The sequence below is a fragment of the Tachysurus fulvidraco genome, chromosome 22, assembly GCF_022655615.1.
Source record: "Tachysurus fulvidraco isolate hzauxx_2018 chromosome 22, HZAU_PFXX_2.0, whole genome shotgun sequence".
NCBI classification, from domain to species: domain Eukaryota; kingdom Metazoa; phylum Chordata; class Actinopteri; order Siluriformes; family Bagridae; genus Tachysurus; species Tachysurus fulvidraco.
The window spans coordinates 2556535-2578588 of record NC_062539.1 but is presented as its reverse complement, the minus strand read 5'-3'; the positions used below and the strand labels follow the sequence as shown (position 1 = coordinate 2578588).

The window sequence follows — 22054 nt, the reverse complement described above, 5'->3', positions numbered from 1 at the left end:
CACACACACAGTCAAAAATGCTGACTGACAGCATACGGCCATGCCTTAAGAAACCTGGGAAGCTTGAAGGCATGGAATAGAGGAAGGCTTGATATTCAAGCTTCGATACTTTAAGCACCAAACCTACAGCTCGTCATCAGCAGTACATCTGTGCTCTACTACTGATGTCGAAAGAAGTGCTGCGACTGACGGAGAGCAGCTCGAATCTGTCCCTAAAGCAAGAAAATAAATATTTGATGTGTGTGAATTAGTCTTCCGACTTCAGAAGCAGACTCGGATCTTCCGTAAGATGCAGGACGTAATGAGGTCTTTAATCAAAGCAGAGTAACAACGTCACAATAATATTGGGTTGACCGGCAAACATCTGGCAATGTAAATACAAGAAAATATAACCTCAAATTTAATTATTTAAAAAAAAAACTTGAGTAGTCTGATTTCTCTCTCTCTCAGTAATCTAAAAAATATAAATGTTACACTGCAAACACTTCCTGTTCTTTACAATTCTGGATATCAAAATATGATCAGCGAGAAGCTTTAGGAGTCTCAATGTACCAAAGAGCAACCAAAGAAATGCACAAAAAGCATCTTGTGTCTTGTGTCAGCCCTAAAAGAAACCTCATGCTCTGTCTGGTTTCCTCAAATTCATAAAGACAAAACATTTTCATTATAAATACTTAAATCATCTCTATTGGATACAAACAGTTAAAATGAACGGGCCGTATTTTAAAACACAGCTAAACATGAATAGCCTTAAACAGGAGGACGCATGCAGGTCAGTAAGTGAGTTTCATGAACTAGATGAGAACGTCAGACGACCATGAAATGAACGCTGAAGAAAAAAAAAAACTTGAATGTTGCATAATTGCCCAGCTGAGAAAAAGTGTAAGAAAACCACCCCATCCTCCCGCCCGGAGAAACGGCCATGGCTCTGAGCCGAGCCCAGATGAATGGAGTGACACATGAGCCTCTCTGTGACGGGACAGAGAGATAGAGACAGAGAGCAGCCCATCTCCACGGAACAGGACAACAAACGAGTGGGAGAAGACGAATGGGCCCAGCATGCGACCATGAGGGACGCCGCGCCGTAGGCAATACTTACACTGTCCAGCTCTCCAGGCGACGCTTTGGCTTTAGCGAGCACATGGAGGATTTCATACAGAAGTGGAGAATCCTGAGATTAGCAGTTTTGTATCAGAAAGGGAAACAGAAAGAACAATTTAAACCGAAGGAAAGACACACACACTTAATAACGTCTAATAACTTACACAGCATTCGAAAATATTCCGCAGCTCTTCTTGCGATGTAAAGCCGCGGTGACGTATGAAACACTCTATACACACCAGGAATGACCTGCGTTCGCACGACTCGCTCGTCTCGCTTGGAAAGTGCATCATACCCAAAACACTCCTCGAATTGGTAAAATCAAAAGAAGGGGATTCTTCTGTTAAACTCCTAGCAGTAACACTTCTTCCTTCGTATCGGCTGAACGCGTGTCATGATGACATTACACAAAATTTACAGACTTTATGACGCACTTATTATAACTGTTGATGTTAGATATTCACACACTGAACACTCTGGCTGTCTAGAGAGACATATATGAAGACCTGATGTGGTCTGGACAGAGAAAGTCTCAGCATTGAGTCTCAGTGTGTGTGTGTGTGTGTGTGTGTGTGTGTGTGTGTGTGTGTGTGTGTGTGCCGACACAGTGTTTTGACAAAGATGTCATCAAGTTTAAATTGGTGACAGTGGTGTGTTTGCAGCAAGAGACTGTAAGCCAAATCTAATCTTAGTACAGCTCTCATCTGTGGACAGCAAGGATTAATGTGTGTGTGTGTGTGTGTGTGTGTGTGTGTGTGTGTGTGTGTGTGTGTGTGTGTGTGTGGGTGTGAGAGAGAGACTGTGAGGCAGTGTGTGACAGCGTGAGCTTTACACGTTTGTGAATTGTGCCGGTTCTGAAGATGTCTCATATGTGTTCTGTACAGAAGCCGAACCTACAGAACTGCCCCTGTATGGTGTCTACGACTGCCCTTTTGCCCCTGCCCCACTTGTAGTTAATTAGCACGACTGTGAAACTTGAAGTCCTTCCTCCTGCTCAGTCCAGATGTAGAGGTGCCAACACTGCTAACAAGAAAATCACACAACAGCAGGCAGGAAAAAAAAGAAAAGAAAAAACTCTACAACGAGACGAGGAACCGAGGAACCTTTTCTCCAGATGACTAAAAGACTCACAAGTTTCACTTTTAAGTTTCCTATTGGCTCAGAAGTCTGAGTGACATCACAGGTTAAATGTTTATCTTTTCAACACTGTTTGCAACAGATTACACAACAGATTCTGGAGAAAGTGGCGCTTCTTGTTTGGCGATTCTTTCTCTCTCTTTTGTAATCATGACAAATTCTCACACACACACACACACACACACACACACACACACACACACACACACACACACACACACACACACAAATATTTTCACATCACATTTTGTGTTTGGTTTATGTACGTTTTGTCTTTTTTTTGCCAGACAAGTTAAATTTAAACAGTCTAAATTGTGTGTGTGTGTGTGTGTGTGTGTGTGTGTGTGTGTGTGTGTGTGTGTGTGTGTGTGTGTGTGTGTGTGTGTGTGTGTGTGAGATGTGAAACTGTCACGACTACACTGTAAAAATTAGTGTGATCTTTTCTGTAGAAATGAAAGAACCCTGACAGCAGATATCGAGTGGACAGTGGTCACAGGATTAAATATGGTATCTCTCTCTGTGTCTCTCTCTCTCTCTCTCACACACACACACACACACACACACACACACACACACACACACCATTCCTACCTCTATGCTGGTGCTGATGCTGGGCATGGTGTCTGATGTCCCCGTTGGACTCTGGAGGCTGGAGAAGTCCCACAAGTTCATGGCGATCGGCCCGGAGCTTCCTTTGGTCGACTCGCCGCTGCATTTCTGATTATCCAATAAGGTCACTTCGTAAAATTCCTGGATATCTGTCAGAAGAGGGAAGAAAAAAATATGTCTCTGAAGTGATCTTGCTTTTAAAATACGCAACAGATCTTACTAGGTTTGAAAGTGATAAGGTGATTTATTTACTAAACCTAAGCTGAATGTAGCTTCCAGTCACATTTATTAGCGCACAAATATAAAGACCAAAACCTTTCTTCAATCTATTTCTAATATCAATTTACAAAAACCGCTGAACGGAACAGATGGGAAGATGAGCGTCGTCTGTGAGTGTCTGTTCTTTATAAATGCAGTGACGCAGGTTTAGTGTTTTAATACATACAGCGTTCACTGTAACCCTGAACAGTGATGTGTAGATATTATGTTATGGTCTCACCCTTTACTGCCTTGAGTAAAACTCTGCTATTAATTAATTATACATTATTCGACACAAAATTTTCTTCAGCTGTATTCAGAAATCAGGTGACAGTTTGAACTTTTGAGCTTTTAGTCCACTGTACATAGGATTGTTTACACAAGAGTGTCATTAATCCATCGTGTAGGTGGTTATAAAGGTTGTACAGAGCTGCTGCAACGTCGCAAACAAAACAAACTCGGACTTCTGCCCCCCCACAAAAATAAAAAATTTGCAACACAAACCTCTCTGACACTCTGAAGCTCTGAAATAATTTAATAATTGAAAATGATTAGCATTAATACGGATCCTGTTCTTTCCAAATGGCGTACAGTACCATACGGCGGTTCAAGTCATTTAGTGAAGCAGTTAGTTCCCTAAACGAAGAGGAAGTGAAACCAGCGGTCCTCGGCCACCATCTACGCTGCAGAGGGATGGCGTCATGTCGTGAGGGACTGGGCTGACAATATACTGTGGATCACGTATATGTACAGGGGGACGAGTGTAAACGTTTCTGGGCGGAGGCGATTCCTGACGCACGGGTTTCTCTTGAAAATCTCTGAGCAGGTGATTTCACAGCAGCTAAGAAAAGCTCTAGCGGGGGATATTTTTGTCACGAGAAGGTGCGAGCTTCATAGAACGAATTTCTGAAACGATCGTTTCTGGCTTCAGACAAAAGAGGTATTAAATTACTGGGATATCTGCGAAATAAAATCGGTTGTGCGCCTTTGAACAAAACTTTGAATCGGGGGTCGTGTTTAACACGGTTTTTCATATGGAATAAATAAATACTCACATCTCTTTGTAACAGTTAGCAAAGAGAAGCTAAAATCAGGTAGGAATACACACACAACGAAGTAGGAGTTACTGCTGCCGGTTGCCATAGTAACTTGCGCGCCGACACGAGTGAGAACAAATCGGTTTTCTCGCTGCTAAAACTAAACATCTTGAAGGGAGATTTGGTGGTGGAGGTAGCATAAGATAATGCATGACAACCAGAATGTTGTTCCTGGTAGTTCCATTGATTCCTTTCAATTAACGATTAACTTCCTGATAATAAATAAACCTCTCAACGTTTTTTCACCCAGCATTTCGTACTGACAAATCTGATACGCTGTCCACGGAGATCAGACTTGATGAGAAACGTGTCCCACGCTGGAGCAAACAATCTGGTCCACAGCAGTAAGACGGAGCGTACGATTAGTGATTATTTCGGACAGGCCTTGTAACAGGATGAGGATCAGAGAGCCGACGTGACGAGGGACGTCCCTTACAGACCATCGTGATTACTCAGCAGGAGTCACGTCACGTGCTCTCGACAAGCTCTAAAAAATATGTTTACGACAGCATACATTAGGTCCGGCTAGAAAAAAACGCTGAGGAGAACAGAGTCTTTAGACTAAACTGGTTGATCCTTCACTCTTGTCAGAATGCAACATATCGACATTACAGTAAGACCATGTCACCGATTCCTGTTTTCCACAGGCCTGGTGCTGGAAGCCAGGAGTTCCATCACCGTAACAGCATACCTGACAAATATAAACTATATTTCAAACGGTATCGTAACGCGGCCTGTAAATGAGTTTATTCAAGCCACAAGATTCCTTAAGACTCATGTCTTTCAGTCAAAACAAGCACTTTGCTATCAGTGTGTGCTGCTTCCCAGCTTTTCCAGAGTCTCGTGTTTCCTTTGGTGTCTCTCTGGAGAGAGCTCTGTGGTAAATCTGGCTAGAAAACACTGTTGGACTGATGTCTTAATTAAATTGGCCGCTGACCACGAGATTGGAATTTCACAACGTCGGGCAGCTCGTCTTTCCTCTTACCCTTTTCACAGTGCAACCCTGGAGTTGGGTTTTGTGAGCGGAGAAAACCACCAGCGTCACCTTCTCACCCACCTTCCTCTATAGACCCAGACTCTAACGGTCATGTACCAAGTGTCAGTATCTTTAACAACATGTTAGTTTAAACAGCATAAATATTACCAATGGTTATCATCACAGCTCATTTTACAGTAAGATGGAGCCATCTTACTGAACGCTAGAATATGACTACTGAGGTGTTTTATGAAAGGAGTAAAATAACAAATACTCTGTAAATAATCGCATTAATCCACCACTTAAGATAAAATTATCCTTGCATAAACACCTAGTGACCCTAGTGCTGTTTAAATAAAGTACACTGTGATCCATTACATTGGGCTAACGGTTCAGAACAGAGACAGAGGACACGCCTCCTTCAAGTGAAATAGCACACGCTAAGCCACACTCCTTCAAATGAAATAACATACACTAATCTACGCCCACTTTAAGTGAAATAACATACGCTAAGCCACGCCCTTTAAGTGAAATAACATACACTAAGCCATGCTCTTCAACTGAAACAACACACACTGAACCACGCCCTTCAAGTGAAACAACATACACTAAGCCACGCCTGCTTTAAGTGAAATAACATATGCTAAGCCACGCCCTTCAAGTGTAACAACATATGCTAAGCCATGCCTCCTTCAAGTGAAATAGCACATGCACAGCCACACCTCCTACGAGTAAAATAACATACACTAAGCCACGCCTCCTTCAAGTGAAATAGCATACAATAAGCCAAGCCCTTCAAGTGAAATAACAGACTAAGCCACACCTACTAAAAGTGAAATAACACGCACCAACTCCAGGTTCACTGAAACTAAACCACACACAAACACCTACACACGCACCTATACACGCACACACCTACACACACACACACACACACACACACATACACACACACAGGCCACGCCTCCTTCTGATTTGAATCGTTCCACCAGCACTCATTTCTGGCTTCAACCGCTACAGTTGTACAGAGTTGCGTAAAACTTTAATCATCAGTACATAAACTCTAACAAAGTCTTCAAACCTTACTAGTCTTCTGATCTTCTGCCATCGACCACAAACAATCTGTAAATAATTACAAGGCCAGCTATTCTGCGGGAAAAACCCCGAGCCAGGTGAGGAAGCGGAGACGTTCTGCTCCTCACACCACCACGGTGTTATTAGGAACTGATTGCGTGGTGTGAAATTAATTTTTGATCCGGTTTGCCACGGGGTAATTAGAGACTGTGTGATCATTATCCACCATTATTCATGGTGTAACAGAGACGTCTAAAAGCCTGACTTTAAAAAGCTTTTATCAGAAGACTTGAGATGCTAAACGTTTCCACATAGCTTTACTATCAGTTGTGAGTGTGTGATGATTTAGTTAAGCCTCTTGAATGAGCTATAAGGTTTCTGGATACAAAGTGAACACTAGATGAGTCTCAGAATCGCTGTTACTGCTCATGCTACACAACTTTTAATCCTTATCGGTTCCAGGCCTGCTCCAGGAACTGAAACTGCACTTCCTTTCCTGACATGCAATAGATTCAAACGCATCAAAGGGCCTTTTTACACCCGGTCACTTCACGTGTTGTCTCTGATCCGATAGCTATCTGATTTGTTAAAACTGTTCCGTTTACATTAGGCCACATAAACGCGTCTCGGCGAATCGGATATCGATCCAATCTTTCTACTCCCGCCCAAAATGCTAATATATTTAAACCTCATTTCCGGGGTAATTGAAACGGAACACGCTTTGGTGTACACGGTTTTCAGAATGCGATCAAAAAGAAGACGAAAAAAACTGGTTGCGACCGTTATGCTACAAAAAAACAGCATTTACTGTTTGCTGCATTTTTGCTAGCGGCAGCAGCGCGTTTTAAGACCCGACGAGACGCCTGGGTGAAAGATCACCTGCGAGTGACGTACTTCCGTTTGGGAGGAGTACAGCGCTCATGTATGTGGCTTCAACAACCACATTCATTTACACCTGTCCAGTTTCATCTGAAATGTGTCCCAGAAAACCTCCTGAAGTGGTTTGAACTATCGGATTTATATCCGTCACGAAAACGTTTTGGAGGTAATTTAGACCTGGTCTTTTTACCATCGGATAGCTATCTGATCACAGAAAACGCAGGAAGTGACCAGGTGTAAAAAGCCCCAAAGATGTGCAGCTTGCTGTAGTGTCACACGAGCTGCAGTATGTACGTACTGTAAGTGTGTTTACGACAGTGCTGCTCTCTACAGAAATTCAGTAGGATTAGGACTGGAGTAATCATGCCCACTGACGGATTACACCGTCTTTGTCCTTTGACACACATTTCAGAAAGAGCTCATGCAATTGGAGAACAGTGGTTCGAATCCATTATTCATCAGAAGAGACATGAGAGTGATGTGAGAGTGTAAGAGCGAACGTGCGCTACGATCTGCTCATACCGTGTGTCGGCCACGTGTTCCACGGACGACGACGACAGAACGTAAGTGGATCAGTAAAGTACTCCTGTAAGTGGATCAGTAAAGTAGTGAACACTTGATTACAGGTGCGCTGGAACATCAGATAATCAATGCTCAGTAACTCCAACCGCTTCAGTTCAAGAGACCTGAGATTCCAGGAAATGGAAATAAGAGACTTAAGATGGCAAACGGTGAACACGGTGTCTATTCGTCTTCATGCGGTCAGAAAATAATAATAGCAACCTATTTGGCATAAAGATTATAAAGTATTAGCGCATTTATTAAATAAACCGAGGGCGTGTTTTGAAATGTAAGAGATTAAAGCGATCATCCAGAGATGAAAAGAATTTTCCTCATAAGTGTTAAAGCTTTTATTATTTTTAATGAATCTAATAAATAAATAAATAAATCACGTATGCTGTTACTCAGTTACGAACGTCAACAAACCGGCCCGGATCTCTCCTGCACGTGCTTGTGCAGGTAAAATAATGGGTCAAATACAGAACAGAATCAAGTTTCTTCCTAAAACATTTTAAAAATCAGTCATAATTTCTAACATGAATGGGAGGGAGGCGGCGATCGCTGTCGAGACAGGAAGTCGATTCCCGGTAAACTCAAACCTGCCTCTCGGCATTCCTGGCGCTCGCTTTTTTCGCAGCACGTTTGTTGGAATAAACTGGTATTAGTCATACGAGACGAGTCTCTGCTTGCTCGTGTGTGGGAGAAAAGAGAAAAGGTGAATTTTACAGCAATCCCACGTTGAGAACGGAGCCGTGGAAGCGGTCACGTGGTTCACACAAGGTTTGAGATGAGTACAACTAGTGAAGCCCAGGTTTCCTGAGTGAACCACGTTACTCTGAAATGAATCATCACCGCCGTTCTCACAGCACAAGTGACCCCGAGCTATCGCTGTAGGACTTTTATAACCCAACACCTCTGTGTGAAATCCAATTAAACACAGATTACAGACAGGGGAATGCCTCAGGTTTAACAAACAGCACCAATAATAATAATAATAATAATAATATCACACATGATAACTTCAACTTGGCAAAGGGACGGCTTACACACGACATAATTGTTTAGTTTTCTGTAACGTCATGCCTTTGATCGTTTTATTTCTTTTATATCGCATCAATTTTTTTATTTTAATTTGTTTTTTGATTTATTAAAGAGAAACAATACGTATTCTTGTCTATTTATAGCTGCGGAACATAAAAAAGAAAACTTCTTGTTATCCTGGTTTTTTTTTTTGTTTTAGTAGCTATAAGCAATCTTTAGCTCAACTGTAACTTCTGAAGCGGAATAAGACAAAACAAGCACGTTGTTATTATTGCATAATTTTAAACTCATATGTCCTTAAGATGTCAGAAAGTTTGAGATATAAACTTGATTCTAACTGTTACACAGCCCTGACACTGGAGACTCATTCCTGGGGGAAATTTTAGGAAAAGAAGGAAGGAGGAAGAGAAAGAGAGAGGAAAAAGCAGGTGGACAAACTAAAGGAAGGACAGAACGGAGGAGAGAATATTTCCTTCCTTCCAATAGATAGCTGCTTTTTAATCCCTTCGAGAGAGCTGTTACTATAGAAATGCTAACATAACAAAACAAACATATTAACACATCCCTGCGCCGTCAGCCCTGCCTGTAGAATAGTGGGAGGTCAACACCTTCTGACCAATCAGAATCCAGAACTGAACCACGCTGTGCTATCAATCACGACGCAGAATGCTGTTGTGGCCTCTCCAGTTTACCTGAAGTAAACCTGCATATTTTTGGGTTGCATTTGCATCCTATTTGGAAGGCAGAGTTAGCGTAGCAGATTTGTTTTTGTTTTTTTGTTTGTTTGTTTGTTTTAAAAGACCAGGTAACTACTTTATTTCACTTTTAATCTGAAGGCCACACTGGGAAACTTTGAATTAAAAGGTACCTATGAGTGCCTGGAAGAGGTTACTCTGGAAGATGTCGATGACTCTCTGGATGGAGTGCCTCAGCTGTCGGTCCTCTGTGTTGTTGAGTTTTGTCCGGTATTCCTCCAAGAGCAACAGAGCCCGCTGAGCATCTGAGGGACGACCATTAAACGTGTCAGTCAAGAGCACAATTTTTTAGATCCGGAGCATGTCAGTAACACCACAAATCCACATTTCCACATTATTGAGGAAAAAATTTGTTAAAGAGATTTAGCACAACAGCAAAATGTCCATCTTTAATGGTTTGGACAAAATTCTGGAGCATAACAAGAGAAAAATAAACAACACAGTGTGAACTAAATGAGGGTGCAGGAGCAAAATTAAAAACTTAGGCTGCAGGAGCTATGATACGACTCGTTTCATTATTGGGAGTTCAACTAGAACTAGACCATGTTTTTAATATTACAATAAAAAGTAGGAACGGCTGACCGCTATACCCTACGTAGTGACCCTATGTAGGGCACAAGATGAAATATGACACTCTGCCCCTTGAAATCTATGTTTAACGGTTTTTCGAGCAGGAGAACAGAACTGTGATGCTGGACATCTTAGGCCACGTGTATAAGCATGTCTCTTATTACACACCCTATATAGTGTGCCTATATACAGACATTTAGGATGGAGCTGATGAAACAAACAAAACAGTTATTCTACTCAGTATAGTATACATGGTATAGAGGACAGGAAGATATCTGGATTTGTGTCTGTTTAAACATATAAAATCTAGTGCACTATATAGAGCATTAAAGTAAACAAAGTAATTTATTTTATATTATAATCCAGCGCGCTACATAGGACGTGGGAGTAAAAGGAAGAATTCAACAATATCGTATATATTATATCATATATGAACAGTTCGAGAGTATTTCTGTATTTGTGCATCATACTGTACAGAGTGTAGAAGTAAAGATGGAAGTTAATACACACCCAATGAAGTGCACTTACTATAAAAGGGAGCACTGGGACTTAAAGATAAATTAATCTATAGCGACCGTGATATTATTTAGTGTACTTATTACGGAATTCACTTAATGCACTTATCTGTATTTAGCACAAGTATTTATATACAAAATAAATAAATAAACATGGACAGTAGGAGACTGTGTGGTCTAAGAGAGTGTAACTGTATTATGTAGTGTAATACACTAATTAGGGCACTTATTTCAGGTGTAGCCTATAGAGAAGCAGTTTATACACCGAGTCTAACCATGTGGTCGAGTGTAATCCGCTACAGAGAGCAGATGTGAGAGGTCCTTATGAATGAAGGAAGTATGGAGACATGTTGGAAACAGTCTGTACAATCAATCAATCATTCATTCAATGTCTACAGTGGATGTAAACTAGATGCACTTATCCTGTACCCTATGTAGTGCACGTAAATGTTCGTAATAAGTAAACCAAGCACTGTGTAGTTTTTACATAAAGTAAAACGCATAAAATGTCTTTATCTTATACACTATGTAGCACAGCACTTGGACAATTTGTATATTTGGGACTCAGACTATTAAACAGAAATGTCTATAAGAAGTCATGTGTAAGTCTTCATCTAAAGTGAAACTAGAAAATGTATTGATTTTGCACCCTATACGGTGGACACTGTTCGTATTTGGGAATCAGCCTTTAAAGCAGAAACACACAGCTTCGGTTAGACGTGTAAGTCGTAAACTAGTCAAACTAGAAAAAGCTGAAAAGGAAAATATATAATTTTCCTTTCAAGAAAATCAATATCCTTATAAAGTGCACTTATACACATATATATGTGTATTTGGGATCCAGCCTAAAAAAGCAGATGCACCTTTAAATGCAGCTCTGTGAAAGTGTCTTTATCAAATAGTAGGAGTAATGATTTTACAGCTATGTTTGGGATTCAGAGTAAAGACAAATACATGATGCCTTGTGAAACTAGACAAGTAGCAAACCCTATGTAGTGCACTTAAATGTTTGTAATAAGTAAACCAAGCTCTGGGTAGTTTTTACATGAAGTAAAACACAGAAAATGTCTTTATCTTATACACTATTTAGCACAGCACTTGGACAATTTGTATATTTGGGATTCAGCCTAATACACAGAAATCTATAAGAAGTCATGTGTAAGTCTTCATCTAAAGTGAAACTATACGCTGGACTGGTGCACTGTTTGTGTTTGGGAATCAGCCTTCATTCAGACGTGTAAGTCGTAAACTAGTCAAACTAGAAAAGGCTGAACAGGGAAAATATATAATTTCCCTATGATGTGCACTTATACACTTATGTGTATTTGGTATCCAGCCTGCACTGAAGCTGTGCAAGTGTCTTCCTCAAACAATCAGTAGTAGTAATGATCTCACAACCGTGTTAGGGATTCAGCCTAAAGACAAACACATACACGTTTTGTGAAACTACACAACCCTATTTAGTGCACTTACTGTAGGTGAGGACCAAAGACAGTTTGAGATTTATTCATTTATAGTCTACGACAAAAACATGTACAAACAGACTGTGGCTTATATTCCCTTTATAAGTGCACTATTTAAGGCATGAAATAATTAGTCTCTGCTGCATTATGGTAATAAGTGTGTATGTGTGTGTGTGTGTGTGTGTGTGTGTGTGTCTGTGTCTGTCTGTGCATATGTGTCTGTGTGTGTGTACTTCTCTACCACTCACCTTTCTTCCTGACCGGCATGGTCGGTCGGTCGGTCGGTTCTGCTGGACTCCCCAAAGTGTCAGGCGGTTAAACTTAAACGCTTCGACATGAAATCCGTGTGTAAACACGCAGGAGTTGTGAGGATATGTTTACAGACCGAGTCCGAGTCTGTGTGTCCTCCAGGTTCGGGTCAGGGCTAAAAACGACTAGCTCGCTCGGCTAAGCGTCACTTAGTGAAAAGGGAAGCCGGGACGGTCCAAATGTTCAGCTCTTCCATCCACAGACGCTTGTTTCCAGATATCCGAGCCTCATTTTTCCGTTTTAGAAGAATAAAGTAAACGTGTCGTGGTCAGGCGTAGAAAGGTTTCTTTAAAAAAAAAACAAAATAAAATAATAATAATAATAATAATAATAATAATAATGAAAATAAAAATCAAAACAAAACAAAAAGAAATGCTAACAACAACACGGGCGATTTAATAACTCAAACACGTCGCTTTTCTAAACTTTAAAACATCCCGAAGATTAAAAAAAATCGTCTTGTGCAAAGCGTCAAACTTCTCTCGTTATCTCCTCCTCCTCCTCCTCCTCCTCCTGCTGTTTTTTTTTTCCCTTCTTCTTCCCCCTATGTGTCACAAATTCCAAACTTTCCACCAAGATGGCGTCCCGGGGCTGGAAAGACGGTCACGTGACCTTCGCCTTGCCCGCCCAATCATGGCAGTGAGCTACCTTCAGCTCTGCTTGGGGAAGGTGAGACCTGACACTTTCTTAAAGGAGACAAACGGAATTAAACTTCGAATTCTTGTTCCCATTGATCAAAATGTTCAGCTCGTCAGATTCTGCCCTGGTTTTAATTCCACTTGAGAAGATTTCAGGTCTGGGAAAGAAAGCAGTGGCCTTGTGAAATTCCATCGTAGAGCAACGACAAAGTTCTGCATCTGAACTCCTACGTGATGCCGTTTCGATTGTGCGTTTTCGCGTGAAAATTTTATATTAAACTCAACACTTCGAAACGAGTCTAACGCGTTCACGCGACTCAATCAAATTTTTGTCTCGGACAAGAACGGCAATCTCTGGGGTTTTTTTTTTACGAATTGAAATTCTCAAAGATTTTGTTTTGAAATTTGAATAATGAAATCACATAAATGAAATTTTTTTATTTTTATTTTTTTTTGCATAAAACCTTTTTTTGGGACAAATTCTTCCGGACTCCTACGAGCGACGACAGATATGTAACAACTTATAACGATAGCTAGCTGCATTTGTGTTAGATACGCATGCATCGAAGAGGGCTCTGGCCGAATGCGTGTTGTGATGACGACACGTCACACGACACGTCTCAAAACGGATCTGTGAAAAATTTGCGTTAATTTCTGCAAATCCTCAATGGACTGACAATTCAAGTCAAGTCAAGTCAAGAAACTTTTATTGTCATTTCAACCATATATAGCTGTTGCAGTACATAGTGACATGAGACAACGTTTCTCCACGATCATGGTGCTACATAAAACAAAGACAGAGCTGAGGAGTTAGTAAGTTAGTCCTAGTTACATAAAGTGCGTCTGTGTAACCTGGTGCAAACAGTGCAGGACAAGATAAACGAGACGGTGCAGGACAAGACAGACAAGACAGTATGAGACAAGACAAACAAGACAATAAACAAAAGACAATACACATTAACAGCGGTGACCAGTGTAAATACTGTATGTTCAACAATTTTGCATGTGCAGAAATACTGGAATGAACACATTAGTATTATAGCAGCAGTTACCTGGGATATTGTAAAGGATTAGTGTAAAACACCAATCGACTGAAATGTGAGACAGCATGTGCAAAGAGCAAAAACAGTGTGTTAAACAGCATGTAAACTGTTTGATGGATGTTTATTGTGAGAGTGCAGTAAATTCAGTAAAACTGTGTGTAAATGTTTGCATAAACCAAACCAATATTATTTTCTTCGTATATGTGTTTTAGTTAATCACGTTCCTGACACAGCTCATTCGCTTTCATCTAGAACGTAATACCGTGACTTAAACACATTCACATTCAACCATTCAATTATTGCACGTCGTTCACGTAGAACTATTTTACTCGCCCGCAATTTGGAAGTGTAACGTAAGAACAAATGACGTCTTTTGCCGTCGACGGTGTCGAATTTTAATCGAGATTCGGACGCAGCTTTCCGAACAGCCTTCTTTTTTCTATAGTTTCAAATGGCATGCAAATTCATGTGTGTCATTATGTAAATAAATCTATTAGTCACTACGAATTTATCTGGACGTTAAATGCAGGTAGACACGATCAAAACACTTCAATCCACAGATGTCCAGGACGCCCACAGCAAAGAGAAAGAACACAAGCCTGTGTCTCTTGATTAGAAAGAAGTGGTGGTAAAAGGGCTTTTTTTATTATTATTATTATTTTTAGATGGTGATGTTTTATGAATGATCCGCTCTTATCTTTAAGCACCTACCTCTTCTTTCATCTGTGGAACAGCTGAGAGCTCTGTGTGGTGCTTAATGCTGCTGTCCATTTCACAGACAAATCACAGAACTGAAGCGTAAGTGAAAGAATATTATCACACGCGCAACATGATTGGCAGACATTTAAAGACTTAGATGTGTTTTGGCATTTCTGCACCATACACAATAATGATAACATCTTAAAATCTATTTATTTGTAGGCATAGAATAAAAGATTCCCGGTTCCTTCAGTGATGGAAGTGAGCAAATATTGTATTATATCATCATATACTTATTTATCATCTGTTGAGAGGAGAATCTTTTTCCTGCTGAAGAATATGAAGCTATGCGTAATATAACATAAGCACATTAGACCTCCTGAGTTTTATTCCACGTCATCCAGCCCATCTGGCTCAACCAGACAGTAATGAGATTATAGCATCTGTTTTTCTGTCATTATTTTTGAACAAATAATCATGGCATTAGTCAGGATTTTGGCAGCGCTTATTTTAAACCCAGCCAGATGACATCTGAAAGAAATAAATTCAATTTTAAGGCTATTATAATACAAGACAATAAAGGAGTGGCAATAGATGTCTGCAAAATGTTGTCTCTTACAAAGAGGAAATAATATAGAGTAATATCAGTAATACCACAGGGATTAAAGGGATTAAAGGTACGCTCAGTGTTTTTATTTTTATTTTTAATTAAACTCTTTGTAGTGTTTGAAAAGGGGGAATAAAATGGGCTCTCATTGGTGACCAAAACATGAATTTTTACTCTTGATGTGTTTAATTATCCAATTCTAGATTAATCATATAGTTGTATACATGTTTATATAATATGGAGTTTTAAAACTACAATGACATAGTAATTTTATTCTATTGTAATTATTATTCTTTTATTACATTTTGATGTATTTTTTTATTATTATTTTTATTATTTAACACTCAAATAACCCAATTTTTTGTAGGCATTTAAGTCCTTTAGGCATAGATCTGCATAAATAGTGTAATTAATTGCAATTTTTCTTTTGTAGATCAATAAATGTAATTGTTATCATAAGACGTCCCAAATATAAACAGAGCAGAAATTCTTCATTCCAATCAGCTTATTAAACAATCTAAGCAGTAAACAAGGTAATTTATAATCTGTATATGAATGAGCTGTCAGTACACTGGGATCACTTAAGAAGGAGCTTCCCTTGCATTCCTGGTGCATTTAATGCATCACAGCTGCCTTGTGGTCAATTACATGAACAAAATCAATGCAAGAAATCCCGTACTGCTGCAATTCGCAAGCTGCATGAGCTTTAATTATGTGAGTTTTCTAGTCAGATTGTATGTAGTGTAAATATGTCCTATTATCATTTGTGTTTTTGTCCTCCATTATTGCAAATATCTTTTTGGTGTAACGTAATAGCTTACTGATATGACTGTAGGAATTTCTATGTATCCAGACAACATGTTTTTTATCCCTCTGAATGGACCCTGTGTACTGGGATGATGCTATTTCAGGATCACGGCTGGTGTGATCTGGTGGCCCAACGCCCATGCCAGCGCTGCGGGGCAAGATTTCCTCCTAATCTATTCAAGCTCAGAGCCAGTGATTAGATGATAGCTACAGCTTAACTTGTTTGTGAATGGCCAGATGGCACCTTACATCATAAAAATAAATGAAAGTGTATTTTCCCACATGGCAGACAGTGTTATCAAAATCCCACTCTGTGTTTGGATGGACGATAGAGAAAGGGAAAACACACAATGCATGTCTGTGAGAGTGGAAACAAAGCTTAGACGTTGAATGGGATGGAGCGTGGCGTTGAGTAGCACAGAGATAGTGTAGCATGTCTTGTAGCGTAGAATGTCATCCCTAAACATAGACCTATATATGATTTAATATGATTTACAGACAGCATAATGGATGTGCTCCAGAGGTTAGGAGGGATACATAATCAGAACGTTATGCATGCATACCTTTTAACATCTGTATTTATAGATCATAACATGAATGCGTTACTTCCGACACGGGCGTGGTTGTTAATGTTCGCAGACGTGCTTCGAATGCAAAAGCTGCCGCACATAGTTCAAGTATATAAAAAGAAACCTTGTGTAGTTTGAGATGCACACACTGCAAAGAAATCGTTCAGGGGAAATCAGATTTACAAATCGATTCTTTGGGCAAATTAGGCAGCGAGACCTGGGCAAGGGAGGCTGGGCAATATTTTATTAATATGTCATAAATTATCATGAAAACATATCACAGTATTAGTTTATAAACCTGTAATAACTGTACAAACAAACAAACTCTAAAGCAGCCCATTGTTTCTTTTCCCATCTTTTCTGTGTGTACACACTGAATAAAAGTATAATAAAAGTAACTTTTGGTCTGTTAGCAGACTCAAATATTGTGATGCATATTGTTTTAACATACAGTAAATATGTCTTTCAGTCTGTCTCTATCTGAATCTCTAGTTTTCTCTCGAGCTATATATACTTGCTTCAAAAATAAACATTACGATTCTAAATTTGAAAGAAATGTTTTAGTATAATAGAACATTTGAGTATATTGTTAATATAGCTGTGTAAACTATAGCATAATTAACAGAGTGGTTAGTACATTTCTCTCAGACTGAGGGTTCGATTCCTGCCTCTACTCAGCATGCACGTAGTCTGCATGCTCACACCCATTCTTCAGGGGTTTCCTTTGGGTTCTCCGGTTTCCTCCCATAGCCCAGAGATATGACCTAGAGGTTGATTGGCATCTCTAAATTGTCTGTAGTGTATAAATGGTTGTGTGAGTGTGTGTGATTGTGTCCTGAGATGGGTTGTCCTTCCACATTGTAGAGAATATGTGAAACAGGAAGTGAATGAATGGATGGGTGGATGGATGGATAGATATATGGATGGAAGGATGGATGGTGGTTAAAATCGCAAATTTTGGGAGTCAGGGCTACTCAAGAAAATGTGATTCACTGTTGGCACCAAAAATTTGACTCTTTTATTAAAACAGCATCAAAGTTATTTGTTGCTTCCATGGTTTTGAAAATATTTCAATTTTATACATTTTTTTCTATTGATGAATGTTTGGTTTATAGACAATGTTCGTCAATACATAGAAAAGTGTACCAAGATTCAAGACTTTCCAGTGGTTGCAAATGTGCTAACACTGGATACTCCTTGCATGCATGTTAAATTAACATCTACGAGAAAACATTAATAATAATAACAAGATCATTATTAGATTTAGATCAGATGGAGTGTCTGGTATAGAATACTTGTTTACAAGTCTGTTTGAGTGAGCTTTTAAATAGGGCTGTGGTATAAAAATTGACCAGTTGTTTACTATGGTGATATTACAGTGCTCCTTGTCTAGAACCCCCTTTTAGACAAACATTATTCATCACTATAGAATCTCAGTATCAGGATGTTTTTTTTCACTGAGTCATTGCTACAGGCACAGTTTTCTTTTACAGTAATGCCCTTATTGTGGAAGCCTGTCTGCAAAGACACAAAGCACTTACTGTCATTGAAGATCTAATCCAATTGGCTTTCACTTGACAGTAAGAGATTCTTCACATAAATACATTCATTTAAAAAGGCAACATGGCGCGAAAGCCAGAATCCTCCCTGGATCAAACTGAAGACTGATACTGTGTTATCTTTATTTGAGCTGAATATAGCTTATTGGAAAACCACACGAAGATTCACAATAGTTCCTTTGGGAAAACAATAGTGTTTATATGTGATAGTTTACATAATCAGAGCTCTTTTGAATTTAAGTAATCCAAGATTATCCAAAACAATGCACCGAATTATCAGCTCAGGCCACAGGGATTAATTCTGAACCAGCAGGCATCAAAACACAACGTGACGATGAAGCGTAATGCCATAAATACACAGACACAAAACCTAATGAAGTTAGAGTACGAAAGAAGATCCAGCCTATTAACTGACACGTTCTCTCCATTAAAAAACAATTGCACACAAATCGATTAATTATTTTTGTTTTGCATTCGCAAGTGCTTTCAGCTCGGAGCCGCATTTCTCATCACATCTACGCGATGTTGCCATCAGAGGAATTCCATGTGTGTGGCTTCAGTCTTGTTACTGCTGAGAGAAAACATTACTACAGCCTACTGACATGGCTGGTGTGGATTCTACATCAAGAAGGAATGCAAAAACATCTTTTACATTAAATACATCATGTTCAATCCATAGACTGAAGAAAGACGTATGTTGTTTAATATCCCAGAGATATTAAATCCAAAGGGACTGAAACAACAAGACACATGATCTTCAGTTGTTCCAAAATCAACAAAAAAGCCTGTTACGTTTTTAGCTGTGAAGCATCCGAATAATATTTCTGAATGAAAAACAATTCAGATGTTAATCCATGGTACCTTGATGTTTGGATTGGATTTGGCAGGTTTTCTTTTTCCGGTTTTTGGTCCTGTCTTTACCTGACCGATGTTTTCACTGTCCCTAAACACAGTAAATGATAGTTGTTGTTGATGTTCGATTACCAATCGGAAGGTCATGAGTTCAAATCCCAGGTCCACCAAGCTGCCACTGCTGGGCCCCTAAGAAAGGCCCTTAACCCCCAATTGCTCAGTTGTATAAAAATGAGATAAAAATGAAGTCGCTCTGGATAATCGCAATTGCCAAACGCCAGAAATGTAAATGTTCTTTTAAGCCATTAGACACATTAAAATTGCACATTTTAATTTATGGACTATGTTTATTAATATTAACTACTGACTTGACCGGTGTAATATTCTAAATTCTTATTTACGTTCCAAAGCCGTTTGCCATTCATATTTCTTTAATATTTCTCAGTGTGCATGGAAGTCTGATTAGTGATGAGTTAGTATGAGAATGCAATTACAGTGTAATATTATTCCTAGTCAATCTTCTTCATTATATATAATGCATATGTATATTAAATATAAATGCATATGTATATTATAGAGGAGTGTCACAGTAAAAAATAATATAATTAATTAATTAATTAATTAATTAATAATTATGAATGAAAGTATGAATAATTAATTAATTAATGGGGGCACGATGGCTTAGTCATTAGCACGTTTGCCTCACAACTAAAGGGTTGGGGGTTTGATTTCCGCCTCCGCCTTGTGTGTGTGGAGTTTGCATGTTCTCCCCGTGCCTCGGGGGTTTCCTCCGGGTACTCCGGTTTCCTCCCCCGGTCCAAAGACATGCATGGTAGGTTGACTGGCATCTCTGGAAAATTGTCCGTAGTGTGTGTGTGTGTGGGTGGATGAGAGTGTGTGTGGGCCCTGTGATGGGTTGGCACTCCATCCAGGGTGTATCCTGCCTTGATGCCCGATGACACCTGAGATAGGCACAGGCTCCATCGTGACCCGAGGTATTTCGGATAAGCGGAGGAAATTGAATGAATGCATGATTAATTAATTAATGTTACAATATCAGTATGAATAATGTTTGCATAGTTTATGTGACAATGTCATGGTCATCTGTGGCTGGTATGTTCAGGACTGCCTGTTGGGAGACACTTTCTGGATCTGTTGGGCAGTTGTGCTGCCAGACTGCTCTGCTTTTACACACACACACACACACACATACCAAACAGACACCATGTGTGAAATTCCCAGGATTCATTGGATACACAGATGAATCAGAGGCCTGGATGACCTCCTAAGCACTTCGAGGCCCTGCTGGGCAAGATTAGCAAACCATCTGGTAATAACTAGAAAATGCGGGGCAAAAGTCATAGAGTAGATCTTCCGAGGAAGATATGAAGCTGATTATGAATTTTATCCAAAGATGTTGGTGTGAAATGTGATTTAAAGGTAAGATATTTGAAGGCATGTACAATACATATTGCAACATTTATTTTTGCTAGAAACATACAAGATAAAATTATCCCTCCAGTAGTCCACTGTTGTCCTTTATTAAACCCTAAGACTTCTTTACAATTTAAAGGTGTTTTTTTATTCAATATTAAACTTCATTTAATTACAAATTGAACATGACCATCTAGAGTGTACGGTCTTGAGCTCTTTATTCCAAATTTAAAAGGTGTTTTAAATGTTATCTTACTGTAATCTCAGCATTTCTGAGGTTGAAGTTGTCTTCTTTCCGCTGTCACTGTCTCTGCACGTCTGTATACATGCTAGCATGCATTGATAGATGCTAGCTAGCTAGCTAGCTAAAACAAGTCTCAGTCAGGAGCTTCTGCTCAATAGTTTAATTCCCAGTTGCTTAGCAATAACTTGATTAGCAAGTGTTCAAATTCATAGGTGTCTGGTTAGCGCTATTTGTAATGACAGCAATAAAAGTGTGTTATTTTAGCTATAGTTAGCCTTTTCTTTAAAAGTTTCCAACACATCTGAAGGAAATGTGCCTCGTTTCCACTGATACTGTCTCTTTATATGTCTGTATAAAAGTCTTTGGGTACATGCTAGCTAGCTACAGCAGTAGTCTAAGTCCATAGCTAGTTTATGCTCAGTGCTTGTACCGTATTTGCTAGCTTCTTAGCAACAGCGGTCTCACAACTTTATATTATATTATTTATATTAGTCTTATACTAGAACGCAAGGGAATCAATTACATTACATCAGTTAGTGTTTATTTCATGAACAATTAGTCCAGTTCTTAAGATCTCCTCTTTAATTGGTGGCTTTTTTTTTGTTTGTTTGTTTTTAAGTTCAGACATTTGCTTATGCTAAAAGAAAATGTCCCACTAAACCAGATATAACAATATGTCTGCTGTAGTTTAATTCAGAACAAATCCTGGTCAAGAACAACTGTGTGTGTGTGTGTGTGTGTGTGTGTGTGTGTGTGTGTGTGTGTGTGTGTGTGTGTGTGTGTGTGTGTGTGTGTGTGTGTGTGTGTGTGTGTGTGTGTGTGTGTGTGTGTTATGGGAGTTGACCAGGCCTGCATACGTAACTCTGACCACATCCCACAAGTGGAAAAAAGAGCCCTTGTGCTTCTCCTGCAGCCTGGAGCCAGAGAAACAGTGGTCTGGAAGGCAAGGAGCGCACCGGTGTCTGGTTGCGGCTGGAAGAGGAGTGAACGGAAAGAGAAAAGCGTAGGAAGAAAAAAGCTGTCCAGTGCCACCATGCAGCCTTTTTGGCAGAAATCTGTTAGATGGCTGTTTATAGGCTACACAAAGGAGCCTAGTGTTCCACAGCTATGTGTGCTTTTAAGATGGAGAAGAAAAAAGCAAGAGAGGATCAGCTCACTGCCGAACTCCTCCCTGGATAAACACACACACACACACACACACACACACACACACACACACACACACACACACACACACACACACACATTTTGCTTTAT

General features: G+C 39.6%; 1 protein-coding gene across 18 annotated transcripts in view; it reads right to left on the bottom strand.

The window, feature by feature from the left end:
* Positions 1-12893, bottom strand: part of dlg1b (discs large MAGUK scaffold protein 1b) — a 67827-nt gene extending 54934 nt beyond the window's left edge. For 3 of the 18 annotated variants that reach the window (XM_027158137.2, XM_027158139.2, XM_027158138.2), the window contains exons 1-4: positions 12285-12893; positions 9602-9733; positions 2830-2996; positions 1100-1171 (exon numbers count right to left, since the gene is read on the bottom strand). In XM_027158137.2, coding sequence (XP_027013938.1) covers positions 1100-1171; positions 2830-2996; positions 9602-9733; positions 12285-12303 — 390 coding nt within the window. In that variant the 5' untranslated portion in view covers positions 12304-12893. The remainder of the gene's footprint in view (positions 1-1099; positions 1172-2829; positions 2997-9601; positions 9734-12284) is intronic. The other 15 variants (XM_027158142.2, XM_027158146.2, XM_027158152.2 and 12 more) reach the window with 7 other exon arrangements.
* Positions 12894-22054: the final 9161 nt, after the last annotated feature.